At 38.6% G+C, this 15091-nt stretch overlaps 1 protein-coding gene across 1 annotated transcript; it reads left to right on the top strand.

Moving 5' to 3' along the window:
• The first annotated feature begins 5726 nt into the window (after nucleotides 1-5726).
• ACS (acetyl-CoA synthetase) lies at nucleotides 5727-14947 on the top strand. The gene is made up of 18 exons (XM_008812840.6): nucleotides 5727-6333; nucleotides 6722-6865; nucleotides 6981-7136; nucleotides 7225-7347; nucleotides 7437-7605; nucleotides 8756-8838; nucleotides 9037-9138; nucleotides 9222-9310; nucleotides 9420-9510; nucleotides 9776-9889; nucleotides 10758-10834; nucleotides 10920-10998; nucleotides 11173-11241; nucleotides 11334-11509; nucleotides 11690-11746; nucleotides 11887-11977; nucleotides 12067-12165; nucleotides 14470-14947. Exons 1-18 carry the CDS (start codon nucleotides 6112-6114, stop codon nucleotides 14653-14655), a joined length of 2127 nt encoding a protein of 708 aa, XP_008811062.4. The 5' UTR covers nucleotides 5727-6111; the 3' UTR covers nucleotides 14656-14947.
• The last annotated feature ends 144 nt before the right edge of the window (nucleotides 14948-15091 follow it).

Below are 15091 nucleotides of genomic sequence, written 5' to 3'. Positions count from 1 at the left end.
TATAAAATATATAAATAAATCTACCTCATCCTATTAGTTTAAGCTTTTGAGACAAATGGTGATTTTAATAATGAAGAGCCATTACAGTGGTGGAGGGGGGGAAGACTAAGATACATCTTATCTCTCTCCCCGTCCCACCGGAGGACATACTCTTTATCTAGACTAAGATACTCTTTTCTAAAGTACTTTTCTTTAGAGGGTTGTGGCCACCTGCCCATGCGTAGGGGTCCTAATAGGATTCAAAGTCCAACTTTACTGTCATGTACCAACATATAAAATAAACTTTTTCTAACTAATGCTCGTAGCAAAGAAACATGATAACCAATTGAAATAAAATAAATTATAATAAATCCTAGCAGAACTAGAACATGCAATGACATTCAACACTTGACCCACTGCATCATACTCTATGCAAATAATGTTGGACTTGTTGTTATCTTGAAATGCCATAGTAGCCATTACCATTATTACTGCAATAATAGTGATATGCAACAATTTGCCAAACTAATAATCAAATAATGCTGCTTATTGATTGGCTTGAACAATAACTTCTTCAATGATGTGTCTCCTCCTATGCATATGTTGGAGTTGACAATGTCCTCCATCACTCCATCAAGCATCCATCAAATATTAAGTTGTTAGTTTTAAACACCACTCGCTGCAATATTAATTATTATCTAGATACAACTAAAACCAGCAACAAAACTTTTGCCATATTTGCATGCCTTTTTTGATCAACTCTATGTAATTATATATAACCACATTCTTCTAAAAATGAAATCAAATCCTCAAGCGTATATAGTCTTCTAACTGTTCAAACTCTAAAAGAGCACACACTAAGAGCTTTGTCGAATTTTAAGACATAATATGAATTAAAGATACTAAACATATCTTCTTCCTGCTTGATTTCTGAAGTTACTTTAAAATTAGCCAGCTCTTCAATCTCATGATTGACTAAATCTCTAAAGGAAGCATCCACATCTTGGATAGCTTCTGCATAAGTTTCATTTGCATGATTGACTCCTTAATATAGCCCTCTATATTTAGATCAACTAAAGCATCTTTGACTCTTTCCGGGCAACTTCAAAATCAATTGGCTCTTCAATCATAATCTTTTTTGAATCCATCTGATTAGATCTTGTTTTAGATTTTCTTCTGAACTTGATCGATCCTTGATATGATCAACCTTACCATGCTCCATAATCTTTTTTAAACTTGATCTAATCATTGACTGATCAAGCTTCCCATGCTTTAAATCTCATCTTTGAACCTATCCTGCACTTCATCTGAAACTTTTGGAAAGTTTGGAACCAAAACCCACTATTTAGGTAAACTTTGTTTGATAACATTTTGATGTCTCATCGTACTAGTTTTTGAGTGAACATGCTGTAAAAATACTCTATGCTTTATTTGGCTCATTTGTAACCTGGATATTTCTCTCTATCTACTGTAGCTTGGAGAATCCACATTAAATTCTCAAGTTTCAAATTCGATTTTCTTCTTGCAACCTTATTGTCCGGAGTATCTGTTAGGATTATCTCTGATTCTTTCAAGATACCGAATAAACCATAGACTTCTAAATTGGATAATTGATCGCTCACAGACAAGCAATACAATATTGGTCATGTTGATTTTGATAAAACCGATTATAAGGATCAAAATATTGAATCACAATAGAGTACATATGTTTGCACGCACTTATAATAAATTATTGAAAACTCTAGGACCATGCCGAATAATAACTTTCAAAACTATCAATTTTCAAATCATTGCTCTAAAAATACTGCCTTGGACAAATCCAACTGAAGCTATATGTCGTTGAGCCACACACTGAATTAATCATGCTTAAAAATACTCCAGACTCTAATATCATATTGACAAATCCCACATATTATCTGATAGTATGTAAAATAACAAGATCTCTTACGGAAATAAGATTGGCTAGTCCAGGATTGCAAATAATAAGCACCACAATTTGATTGAATTACAAGAAAAAATAAACTTGAAGAAAAAAATTTGGAGAGAGGAAATAAATAAACTTTATTACAATAAAATAATAATATGAAAACTCATGGCTCGATTCTGACCTGAGCTCTCCCTTAAGATCTAAGATACTGTTCTAGAGGACATAATAAAACACCTCAACTCTCTCCCTCTCTGGAGGTGTTTGGAACAAGGTTGGATGCTTATGAGAGCATGCCCATGCCTGATTCAAAAAGGTTCAAGTGGGAGTTATTACATGGTGATAAATATCTTGTGTAGTTATCATAATCCCTACAAACCACCTCAACCACTTCGGAATAAAGGGAAGGGGATCAAAAAGAGGAGAGATGGTCAAAGCAGTCTCCACTTCTCTCCCCCATCTCCTTTTGCCACCCCTAAACCCAATAGACTCCTGGAAAGTAAGAAAAGGTTTTCATTTCAACATGACGCAACCATATTGTCAATATCAAATTCAAACCGTATTAGGCATCATTCTAGATTAGATTTGAGATCCCGGACTGGCATCTTTCAATGTATCCTGTAACTTAGCAAATGAAAAAGTTTAAAACCGAGGATGGCTTATAACTAATTAACCAGATGATAATTTATCTCATGACTAACCTGATGAGATGATGCGGCCTAAATTTGATGATGATCCATAACTATTAGATGATATGTCATGATATCAAATGCTAGGTGTTGGGGGAAAAATTGATCACTCAAAACACATGGTCAAATTGCCGATACTTGATGACGAACGTGACGACAGCAAGTATACTCTCAGCGGTCGCAACCTCAGAGCGCCCGATCGCAGAATGCCCGACCTCAGAACGCCCGACCTCAGAGCGCTCGATCTCGGCACCGACGACCCCAAAGCTCACGACTTCGATCTCGGCACGACCTTGGCAGACATGGTCTCGGCTAAGTTAAGCCCGATCGACCTCAAGGCCAAGAAAGACTCAGTCAAAGGGAGAAACAGACCCCCCCACTCTACCGAAAATCAAATCCTCCATATCCGGGATCAAATCCCGCGATCTCCGCCTCAACGGCTGTCAACATTTGAATTCACACGATCCCAACGGATCGCCAGTTAGCCCGAAATCTCGGGCCGTTTACGGTAATTCATTAATTCGTACAATCACGCCCGATCACAGTAACCGCTACATCCCCTCTTATAAAAAGGGGGGGAAGCTCCAGGCGAGGGGATTTCTTCTTCCTCTCCCGGGCCAAAATACATTTCTTCATTATTTTCTCTCCATTAAAAAGTTTCTCTCTGACTTAAGTATCGGAGGACCTGCGCCGGAACCCCCGGCCATAGGCTTCTTGCAGGTCCACCGAAGACAGCCGTCCGTCGCCGCACCATAGCCGGAGCTCCTCCTCCTCGGTCTGAGTCACCCCCGGGTCCAATTTCCAGCAACACTAGGCTATGCCTTGAAAATGCAACTCACATTTTCCCCTCGTTCTTTTTGAGGAACCTTGATACGTTAATTAACCCCTCGTATTTAGCATTATTAGTTAGGCAGCCTATATATGACTCAACCACTATTTTGTATAATTAGAATTTTGACCTATAAGAATCTAGAACGGCGACAGCATTTGAATTGGCAATAGAAAAGCATGTTATCTCCTTAGTAGTCCATAAAGATTTGTTGGATGCGAGCTTGCACGGTTGAATATTATTCAAGAAAAGCTAGATGAGTAGTTTTAAGGATGAGTCTCACACCAACATTGAATGGTATCGATCAGCAACTGCCACCAACTCATAAGAATCCAAGGTGTATGCTGCTATTGAGGATAATTTATTGGTGGTTACACAAACAAGTTGGGATTGAAACCGTACCTTTTGCCAAGGTTGAGAGGGTTAAGAGTTCCGCAAGAAAGATATCAAGCATAAAAGTTTATTTATTTATTTTTTTAACACATGAGAGGTGAATGGTTTTAGGTGTCTAACTGAGCGGAGCTCAACTGAGCTAGGGTAGCTCAAGCTTGACTAATTTTCTGATCAAGCTAAGCTTAAGCCAACTCACTTAATTTCGAGTTAAATTTTAGTTGTTTGCCGATTATAGCTCACTTAAGGGGTTTAGTAAAAACTTATGGTCTCTGAAACCTTCGTTTATTTACTTAGACATAATTATCTGATTTAATAATCAAGACATATTATATTTTGTATAAACTATAGCGAATTTTAATAAATCAATATAAAAATATAATATATAAATAATATTTAAAATAATATATTCTATATTTACATATTTATATTTTGAGCTTAATCAAGTTGAGCTAGAGCAAACAAAGCCTCTCTCTAATTCGATTTGTTTGCTAATCTATCTACAAACTTGAGTGGCATTTTTAATCCGAATACAAGTTGGCCGATGAGCAGCATGACGGTTTGATAAAGAGCAAATTAAGCTCCCAACCAAAAGATGAAAAGAAGCAATGCAACATTGTGTTGCAAGATTATAATGTAAGATTACCATCCAAGATTACAAGCAGCAAAGCTCCCAGCCTATGCCATGGGTAGTAGTGCTTCTAAGAGAAAAAAAACCCTTGCATGGTATGTCTGACAAATGTGTCCGTGCAACCACATGGATTGCGTCTCATTTGTCCCCCATTTTGTCGGCTGACAAATATTCCGCTCATCACGGGCGACAAATAAGTTATCTACAATTTTTTCTTTCAAAATAAATACGACGTTCAAGTGTCCGAGTTAGGCTCATTGACCTCAAGGAGTTCCACCGATGTGCCTCCCCGATGGTGATCCCCGGCTCAGACGGCAGTCGCCACTCGCTCACGAGACTTAACAGTAGCCTCGATAATCCCTATGAGTAGATGGGAGTAGATGGCCGTTAGCGCGAACGGTTGGTCAAACATCTCCTCCATACTTTATTGCGGCCATCGCAATCCATCCATCTTCCCCCTGCTCACGGCAACCCATCCCAATACATTCCTTCCCAGCAGCTACCCTCTCTCCTCTACCCTTCTTTCCTTATTTTTCAAAGCCCTGCCTTTCAAAGCTCCAAACTCTCCTTTCTTTTAGCGTGTTAAATTTCTGACATCTTGCACGGCCCGTAGAGGACACACATATTATATATATATCCAACTAAGATGAAGGTTTGGACGATGTTGATTAATTTGTAGAGAGATGCCAATTTGTATATAAAAAGTAAAATAATAAAAAGCTTGCTGGATTAGCTCCAGTTGAGCGCACAAAGAGCTTTGGAATAACAGTAAGAAAGAGAAAAAATTAGAATAAAATGATGTGTCTCGATTAGAGTGCTCAATTTGGATCTTGGTACCTCGGTTTGGTCTGGACAACGCGTAAATATGCAAAAAATTAGCTTATAGAGTCATAGACCGGTAACAAAGGAGAGCACAATAAAGGATGAATTATGAGAACTTGAGAGTCCTCCTTAGGACCTTTTGCTCTTATACTTGCTTACATAAAGTAAAAAGTTATAATAGAGGCAGAAATATAAAAATAAGTCATAATCGGTTTTACTAGCTATAATCATCCTTACAAAACCATAACCTTCTCTCTTACGAGCTATACCCATCTTTTTCCTAAATCTTCTCAATCGTGGAGCTTTGGCCATCCAAAATTTAAATTTTTCCAAAATTATTTATCACGTGTTGGTCTATAATAGAAAGAACCGCTTTTGGCCATATCAATAAATGTCTCAATAAAATAATAGTTTCTGAAGAGTCATCGTTCTTTATTTCCAGCGGAGCAAAATCAGGATCCTAATCCTTCATGGGGTTACTCAACTTCCAAATAGAAAAGTGTTGCAGCTAGAGAAGAGAAGAGAAGAGAGGCCTTAGCAAAAAAAAAAAAAAAAAAAAAAGCTATATAAACTTTGCCGTTTCAACAAAAAAAAAAAAGAAAAAGAAAAAAAGGGAAGAGAGGTACGGGCCCAATCCCTGCGGTAAAGAGATCTTTTACTTTTAAATTCGACGAGATTAAGGTCGGTAGCTTTCCGTCGGATGGCCATATAAATTACTCGTCCCCCGGGATCTCAGCGCTCCATCGGACTCCGATTCCTCGTCCCCCCGCCCTCCAAGCCCTCTCCTTCTCCTCTCGTTCGGCGGTCTTCCTCTGCTCCGCGGTGCGGCTACTCCCTCGGCGGAGGGATGGAGACGGGCGTGGCGGCGGGGTCGTTCCCCAAGCGGAGCCTGGTGACGTCCGACCACCTCCGGCACGTGGAGTCCATGGCCCGGCTGCCGTCCGGCGCTGGCAAGATCTCGCACCTCAACGCGATCGTCCTTGGGGAGTCGCTCGCCTCCGAGGAGAACGACCTCGTCTTCCCCAGCCCCGAGTTCTCCGCCAAGGCCCTCGTCTCCTCCCCCGAACAGGTGTGCCGGCTCGCCCCCATCCCCGGCCTTCTTCCTCCGCTTGTTCCCTTCTCTGATTCTTCTCCTTTTTCGTCTTTTCGTCGATTGGTCTCTATTCGCTGGGAATCTCTTGATTTGTTCCTGACATGGTTCAATCGTCCTCGGTGATGGGTGCCGCTGCCCTCCCTGAAAATTTGCAAGAAAAATTTCCTCTTTTTTTTTATAATTGAAGTGATTGTGCACTAATGTTTCGATCTTTAGGAATTCTTTTGCTTCCGAAACATTTTTTTTTGTTTTATGGGGTTTAATCCTCCTTTTGGTCTAAGGATGACTTTTATTGAATCACAGTCTCTTGATTTTTCTTGACAAATAATATTATGCTAATAATCTCTAAATTCCCCTGTATCAGCATCGACAAATGTATGAGAGGTCAATAGAGGATCCTGCGGGTTTCTGGTCGGAGCTCGCTTCCCAGTTCTACTGGAAAGAGAAATGGGATCCGGAAGTCTGCTCGGAGAATATTGATGTGAGGAAGGGGACCGTTAAGATCGAGGTTAGGATTTTGTCACGGTGTGGTCTGCGTATGATAACTGGTTCTTTGTTTTCTTTTATAAGTATGAACAACTGATGAAGAGATTGATATGTATCCTGTTACTTTCAATTCACAGTGGTTCAAAGGAGCAACAACAAACATGTGTTACAATGCTCTGGATCGAAATGTAGAAGCAGGGAATGGTGGGAAAGTTGCCATCTACTGGGAAGGCAATGAGCCGGGTCAGGATGGGCAGCTGACGTATGCTGAGCTGTTGGAGAAGGTTTGCCAGGTACATTCATATCCATCCGTTATCTGATTTTTGTCTGAGGTAACCAAAATTGTGGTGATGTTACTGCATCCTAGTGCTTTGATGACAGCTCTCCAACTACTTGAAGCACGTTGGTGTTGGCAAGGGGGATGCAGTGGTCATCTACTTGCCTATGTTGATGGAGTTGCCCATTGCAATGTTGGCATGTGCTCGCATTGGTGCTGTGCACTCGGTATTGTCCTAAGCTGTCTCTCTTTTCTATGGATTCATACAATTTGGGTTGAGTTTGCTAAGAGATGAGACATTGTGAGCACTCTTCAGGTTGTGTTCGCCGGTTTCTCTGCAGAATCTCTTGCCCAAAGAATTCTAGATTGTAAACCGAAAGCAGTGATAACCTGCAATGCAGTCCGGAGAGGTCCCAAAGCTATCCATCTCAAAGAGATAGTGGACAGTGCTCTAACTGAGTGTGCCAAGGATGGAGTCTCTGTAGGTGAGCCAGTAAATGCCTGTCCTGTCACAAAATGCACTTAGTATGTGTATGCAATGATACATGCACATTTGCCTAACCACTGCATTCTCAATCTCCAACAAATAATAGCTGGCATTTTTTTTCATCGCTATAGTGACGATTTTTAAAGCCTGATATTTTGGTCATAATAGTTGGTGGCTGATGCTGGAGCGAACCAAGATATTGATTTAACTTGGTCGGGATGGAAAGCTGGAATAATTTTGGAAAAGGGAATAAAAAAGAGAAACCCAAGACATTTCGAGATTTAGGTAAATATAGAGGAATTGAAACATAGATATATGTGCTTATATAGCAAAGCGAGGATTAATTAGCATTTGCTGAAATGAACCGAGATCTTGACTTAACTCAGGCAAGATGAAAAAGCCTTGAAAAGTGGGAAAAGACATGAAACAATTTCTAGATTGGGTCAGTATGCTGGAATCGAAATATCAAAGTATCTTCTGATATTAGAAAAACCAAGATTAATTACCATTTTGAGGCATTGATATCGATATCGAATAATAGAAAAACTCATTAAAGACTGTAAGGGAAAAATTGAAAAGTCTGAGCCTACAATTGGTATTTTATTGGCCAATATCGCAGATTATATCAGTTTATATTGGCCGAAGTAATGAGGGCCTAATTTTATATGTATTTTATGGGAGAATGTCCATAACGTAAATTCCCATTTACCGTCCAATTGGGTGTTCGCCTTTTTTGTTTGATGGAGATCACTTGCTGATGAGGCAATTGGCTCCCAATGGAGTATTACTGGTATCATCAAATATACATTATATACATCAATAGGAGAATGTTGGAGAAAAACATGCTTAAATATTCTTTGGTATCAGTAGGGTTGTTTAATTATACAAAATTTTATTGAAGTTTTGAAAATCTGCCATGGGATTATACAAAATTTTATTGAAGCATTTTTATTCCTCTGACTTTCAATATAAGGAATTACCGGCATTTCTGACCTAATGAAGCACGTTGTAACTTTTCAGCTTTCCATTCATATCCATATATCTTTGTTCACAGTATTTTGTTCAATATAAGTTGAGCTGTTCACCTTAGGGCAGACAACTCTTTCTCCACAGTGTAGCTTTATTTCATCCCTTTTCTCCTTGAACAGGCTTGTGTTTGACTTACGAAAATGAGTCAGCTATGAAGAGGGAAGTCACAAAGTGGCAGGAAGGAAGAGATGTGTGGTGGCAGGTTCGTATGTCGGTCTGCGCTACATTAACACATCAGAAATAAGCCTTTCTTGTTCATGTGTTACTGCAAAGTTTTTGTACTAACATTTTCCCTGAGTCACGGGAATGGCACCTTGTTTATGAGTCAATTGACCGCTAAAGCCTTGGAACAAGTAGATGCGCTGCGGTATTAATTAGTTCAGATTGGACTTCATTTCAGGATATTGTCCCAAAGTTTTCATCAAAATGTGCGGTGGAATGGGTTGATGCAGAAGATCCACTATTTCTCTTGTACACAAGTGGCAGCACTGGAAAGCCTAAGGTGATCATTGTGAACATTTTATTTTTTTTTTTTTTCAGTGTCTTTTGGATGCAGAGAGTTGCATACTTAAGTTTCATATGCAGGGTGTTTTGCACACAACTGGGGGTTATATGGTATATACTGCAACGACATTTAAGTATGCATTCGACTATAAGCCATCAGATATATACTGGTATACTGATTATATTTCCCCTTGATTATTTATTGTTTTAAAGCATGTCTATGAAGGAGATACTTTGCAAAAGTTTTGTACGTAAGGTCCTTTCTTGTTCTTTCTGCAGGTGTACTGCTGACTGCGGCTGGATCACTGGACACAGCTATGTTACTTATGGCCCTCTTTTAAATGGAGCTACTGTTGTGGTTTTTGAAGGGGTAACTATCTATGAACTTTTTTCTTTATAGATACAGAGCATCTATAGATTATGGTTTTAAGGAATGAACAATATGTCGTTCTTTGATTGGAGTAGTCCATTGCTTTAGTCCATACAACTTAAAATTCTGTTTACTAGTTGATTGAAGTGGATGATCTTTATCCCAATTTATAGCTGTTTTTTTTTAATTTTTTAAAACCCTGTTAAAAGAATTACTTTCACATAAATATCTTTATATCTTCTTATTTTGTGAATGATGACTGCAGGCTCCAAGCTACCCAGACTCTGGACGATGTTGGGACATTGTTGATAAGTACAAGGTTTCAATATTCTATACGGCCCCAACACTGGTGCGCTCCCTCATGCGTGATGGGGATGAGGTAGGCAATTTCTATGTTTTACATCTCATGTTGCTTGGTTGATTTTTTTCTCCTCGACATGTTAAAGTAGCGTCTGCTATTGATAATGACTCTGAGCAAGCAATTAGGTATTTGAGCCCTATACAATTTATGCAATTGGGATGGTATACTTAAATCTGTATTTTTTCCCCTCTATTTTCATTGTCTTGATACTATTCTCTGTCATCTTTCAGTCAGTTTTATCATGTCCATGGTTACTTCACTCTGGAAGTTCAGCAAAGTGTCAAAATTTCATGGATCTAGATTTTGTCCTACTTTTGGAGTATCAACCTGGGTGCCCTAAAATTGTTTCCCGCCGTGTTATATATGTGCACATATATGTTCATGAACACCAATTCAGTGTTCTCTACATTTTGGATTTTCCTCAGATTCTGTTGCCTGTGCATCAGTTGCACCAGCCTATCCTGGTTCTCTGTTACTATTTATTGTGTTGCTGCAAATGCTAAGCCTCCTTAATATACTCATTGCTTGTGCAGTTTTTCCAAATTATGCAATACATCTTCCTTTGTATTTTCATTCCTATGAAGCACTTGCCTAACATTGTTGCCAGTTATGCTTGTAAAATTTGCCCATTAGTCTGGTAAATTTATTCCATGAGCTTCATGAGCAAGCATGCTTGAGTAATGCCATTCTAGAAGCATGTCTCCCTTTTATTCGTCCCTAACAGCATTGGCTCATCTATCTCTCCATTTTCTCTATGATAGATAATAGCAAATAAAATCATGCTTGTTTATACCTGATGTAAGAAAACAATCATGTGTAATGCCATGAAATGTCGATTGATTTTGTTAGGCATCTTATAGTAATCCCTTGTAATGTTATCATGCAGTATGTTACTCGCTATTCCCGTAAATCTCTGCGTGTTCTAGGAAGTGTAGGAGAGCCCATCAATCCTACTGCATGGAGGTCTGTATTTTTCTTTGCTCTATGTAATATATTGGTTTTTTTTCATTGTAAGAAGTTTCTTACATGTTCTTTGTATATCTTATAGGTGGTTCTGCAATGTTGTTGGGGACTCTCGATGCCCTATATCAGATACCTGGTGGCAAACTGAGACTGGTGGCTTCATGGTATTTTTATGCTCTGCCGGTTCATCCATGTTTTTGCTATTCGCTAATCTCAATTTTTACAGCACATGTGCTTTTCCCTGTGGTTGGAGTAAGGATGACCAACTATATTGGTCCTTTGAGCCCTTTTATATTTTGTATGTGGCTTGATATACCTAGTCTATGCGATTCTTACAGATAACGCCTTTACCTGGTGCTTGGCCACAGAAGCCTGGTTCTGCCACTTTTCCATTCTTTGGGGTTCAGGTATGTACTGATATCACTTATGCGAGGAAACATGAAAACTTTTGATTTCTATTCTTTTAACTTTTTACATAAAATGTGGGAAAATATTGCAGCCTGTTATAGTTGATGAGAAAGGGAATGAGATAGAAGGTGAATGCAGCGGGTACCTTTGCATCAAAAAATCATGGCCTGGGGCATTCCGCACGCTTTATGGTGATCATGAAAGATATGAGACAACATACTTTAAACCATTCCCTGGTTATTATTTCACTGGTGATGGCTGCAGCAGGTGGGGAACTTTGGTATAGTTATTCAGTTACATTTATACCTATTCACTTTAAGTGAACATATTATCCAAGTGAAATGTGCTGTCAAAAGGATGTTTTGACACCTTAGCTGAGATATCAGTCATGTAGCTTTTACATTGTGCAAATAATTATATTCTGGTAATTGTGCCTTGATGCCTTAGGGACAAAGATGGTTACCATTGGCTCACTGGAAGAGTTGATGATGTTATCAACATCAGGTACCCTAAAGTCATGTCTGTCTGATATTTGATGGATTGCTACAGACACAGCTTCATAGAGGCAATGCATTTTTGCCTCCTAATGCATTGTAACATCTTATAGGTTTATGATTAATGATATTTTATTTATTTATATGCAGTGGACACCGTATTGGCACTGCAGAGATAGAATCTGCGCTGGTCTCACATCCCCAATGTGCAGAGGCTGCTGTGGTTGGAGTCGAGCATGAGGTGCAGTGCTCTAGCTTCCTTGCTGCTGGTCTGCTTAGCAGCTTCTCTTGATCTTTGAGTGTTTTCTCACAACCTTTATCTGGTCTCAGGTCAAAGGGCAGGGCATTTATGCATTTGTCACATTGGTGGAAGGTGTTCCTTACAGCGAAGAACTCCGAAAGAGCCTAGTATTAACAGTTCGAAACCAGGTCTTTTGCTTGACATACTAATGATCTCTATTAGGATAAGGAAAATGGTATATTTCACCTAGAGATCTATGTTTAGATTGCCCTCTTAGTGTGATTTGACTTGCTTCCTCCATGTCATGGCATGCTGCATTGGTCTTGCTCGATGTGCTAAGGAATATAGCATTAGAGATTGCTCTACAGTAAGCTTGTAAGCTTACATATGTGTTTGTTAAAGTAGTTAGACATCCATGCATGTATGCCAGTTTTAGGTTTTTTTTTTCCTTGCTTTTGCGGATGCTAACAGCTTTTTGATAATCGATATAATGCTTTTAGAGAACATTCTATAGCTAACAAAATGGAAATAAATGAAACATCTGGCAGTGGAATCAGAAACATTTCCCAACTCCTGGACCATTGTAGTTCAATTTTTTTTTTTTGTTTTTTGGTACAATTAGTTCAATTTTCTCTATGAGTTTTAGGATTGGAATTTTTATTGCACAAATTTCTTAAGAATTTGGGCTATATTGGTTTTTGATCAACTCAGTCCTAATTCATCCCAACTTAAAAAAAAAATAATCAGATGTCTTTTAATAATAGGGCTGAAACATACTTTGATCTATCGATCACATAATTGACTAAAAAAATAAAGAAAATGGCTTCTTTTCCCCCAATACCTTCTCAGAAAGGGTATGAATCCAGTCTTTGGTGCGATACACAGCTAGCGGCGTGTTTTTCAGTTGTTAATTTGGATCCGGGGTTCAAAAGAAACATTGCCTTCAGGGAGATTCTGGGAAGACAGCATTTCCCAATATAAATCAAAGTAATGCCTGATTGAAGATGAAGCCTGAGGACCTATGTGGATCATGTGACCTGCTTAAAGACAAATCTTCTTTCGAGAAGAATAGAAGAATGTTATACACATATATGCATGCATGCATGTATGATGTATGTGTATTGGACAATCTAGGACTTCTTAGATGTTCAAATCACACATGCATTTTATGGATTAATGAGCAAATACTTTTTTAACAAGTGGGAAGAATTTCTGAGATACAACAATTTTAGGAGCATACCTTGATTTTTTTTTCAAGGAGAGGGAAACATGGGAGTATGCTTAGAAAAAAAATCTTTAACGAGCCTCTTGTTGAGGCAGGTAGATTAATGATTATCTAATAGGATATGTTGTTTATTACTTAAATCTCAAGCATCTTTATTCGGCACTGTGTGCACTTAATGCTTTATCTACTAAGCCATTCCAAGTATCAGTCCTACAAGCTCACAAGTGCCTTTGTTCCGTTCTACACTTAAAATGTAGTTTCATTAACCTTAAAAATAAAAAAAACAGATAAAAAGACCTGCCCCTTGTTTCTGTTTTTCCTTGTTTCTTTTCTTTTCTTTTTTCCTTGAAGTACAGACCCCTCATTTCATTGAGGATATGAAAATAGTTTTATAAACTTAACCTCATCAAATTTCAACTTCCTAGGAGACCCATCTTTACTAGTGACAATATTCAAGCCCTGACTAAAAGCTAAAAGCTTGGATCTGAAGACTTGTCAACTGCCTGTGATGCTAAAGACCTTACGGTTTCTGCCTTTCTAGCATAAGCATTATGGTTTTGGTACTTAAGCAAGTGCCATCTGAAGAATCGAACTTAATATCTATGGCCCAGAAATGGTTTCCTGCCCCAAAATTTCTTGTTTCCTTTCTATTTGTATGGCATCTAAGTAGAAGATTCCATCCTCCCATAGAAAATTAGCATGGTGACAGATTTTTTTTTTTTTGGCGATATAAGTGGCCTCAGGAAGGATAATGATGCGACTTTTCAGTATAGGTCGTGAAAGTGGAGGGAAGGACTAGATGACAGGTGTAAGTGTTGAATAATTATTTTTCTTAATAGATGAAATTGCCATTGACGAAAGGAATTGCTAAGAATAGTAAATAGATCTGACCCTAATGGAGAGAATTTTTTCCCTTTTTTTTCTTTTCTTGGCGGAAGGGGATGGATATATCCATGCAAGTAGGTTCGTTGATATGGTTTTGGTACGTATGCAATGGCCCAAAATGAATTCCTGCCTTGTATAATATTTCATGTCCTTTCTGTATTTGTAGGGCATCTAGATGGAAGATTCCTTCACCAAGTAGTATTTAACATTGTCAAAAATGTGCAATGAAAATATTGTTTTTCAACCTCATTGTAACAATGTTTACACATCAAGCATTTGAACCTCCACCTTAGAGAATGTCACATTGCTTAGGGTAAAGACATTTGAATCAAAAATGGGCAAATTTATTTGTAAATGTGACGCAATAATTTTTTTGCATCAGATTGGTGCATTTGCTGCTCCTGACAAAATCCATTGGGCACCTGGACTTCCGAAAACAAGGAGTGGAAAGATCATGAGAAGGATTCTAAGAAAAATTGCTTCGAGGCAGCTGGACGAGCTTGGAGATACGAGTACCCTTGCTGACCCTAGCGTGGTGGACCAGCTGATTGCACTTAGTGATTGCTAGCTGATAGTAAAGTTTATGTCTTGTGGAAATGGAAAAAGTCTTGCACATTTTTCCTGCTTCACAAGTTATTCAGCATTTTACCAGTATAAGTAGCATGCCAGGGCTTTGTTTGCCTTTGGTTAAGCTCATTGCTTTAGATTTAGATCAGTGTCAATGTGCTGCTGAAATTTTGGTTTGTTGTAGACTTGCCTGAGCATCGTTGGTGCAGTTCGTGACCAAACGTTCAAAAAAAAAAATAATGAGAAAGGTTTTGGTATCTCAGGGGCATGCCATCCCCTGCATTTGAATTTTAGAATTTTTTCTAGAGATGCTGATTCCTTTAGAATTGTTTGCCTGTGCTTTTATCTCTTTCCAAGATTTTGTTGTAGTGATTTATCAAATAATGAATTTTATATGCCGCGATGATATCACGTAGGCTTGAGCACTGCCGATTACA

Source organism: Phoenix dactylifera, chromosome 4, assembly GCF_051530095.1.
Source record: "Phoenix dactylifera cultivar Ajwa chromosome 4, Ajwa_hap1_PhDact_Kaust_v1.1, whole genome shotgun sequence".
NCBI classification, from domain to species: domain Eukaryota; kingdom Viridiplantae; phylum Streptophyta; class Magnoliopsida; order Arecales; family Arecaceae; genus Phoenix; species Phoenix dactylifera.
This window is presented reverse-complemented; position numbering and strand designations above follow the sequence as displayed.

What these genes read in the sequence shown, in the direction of transcription:
- ACS (XM_008812840.6), top strand. Translation starts at nt 6,112, where the DNA reads ATGGAGACGGGCGTGGCGGCGGGGTCGTTCCCCAAGCGGAGCCTGGTG. An exon ending in AGGGGACCGTTAAGATCGAG is followed by an intron (nt 6,866 to 6,980) that starts GTTAGGATTTTG and finishes TTCAATTCACAG; the next exon opens with TGGTTCAAAGGAGCAACAAC. An exon ending in ATCAATCCTACTGCATGGAG is followed by an intron (nt 10,835 to 10,919) that starts GTCTGTATTTTT and finishes TATATCTTATAG; the next exon opens with GTGGTTCTGCAATGTTGTTG.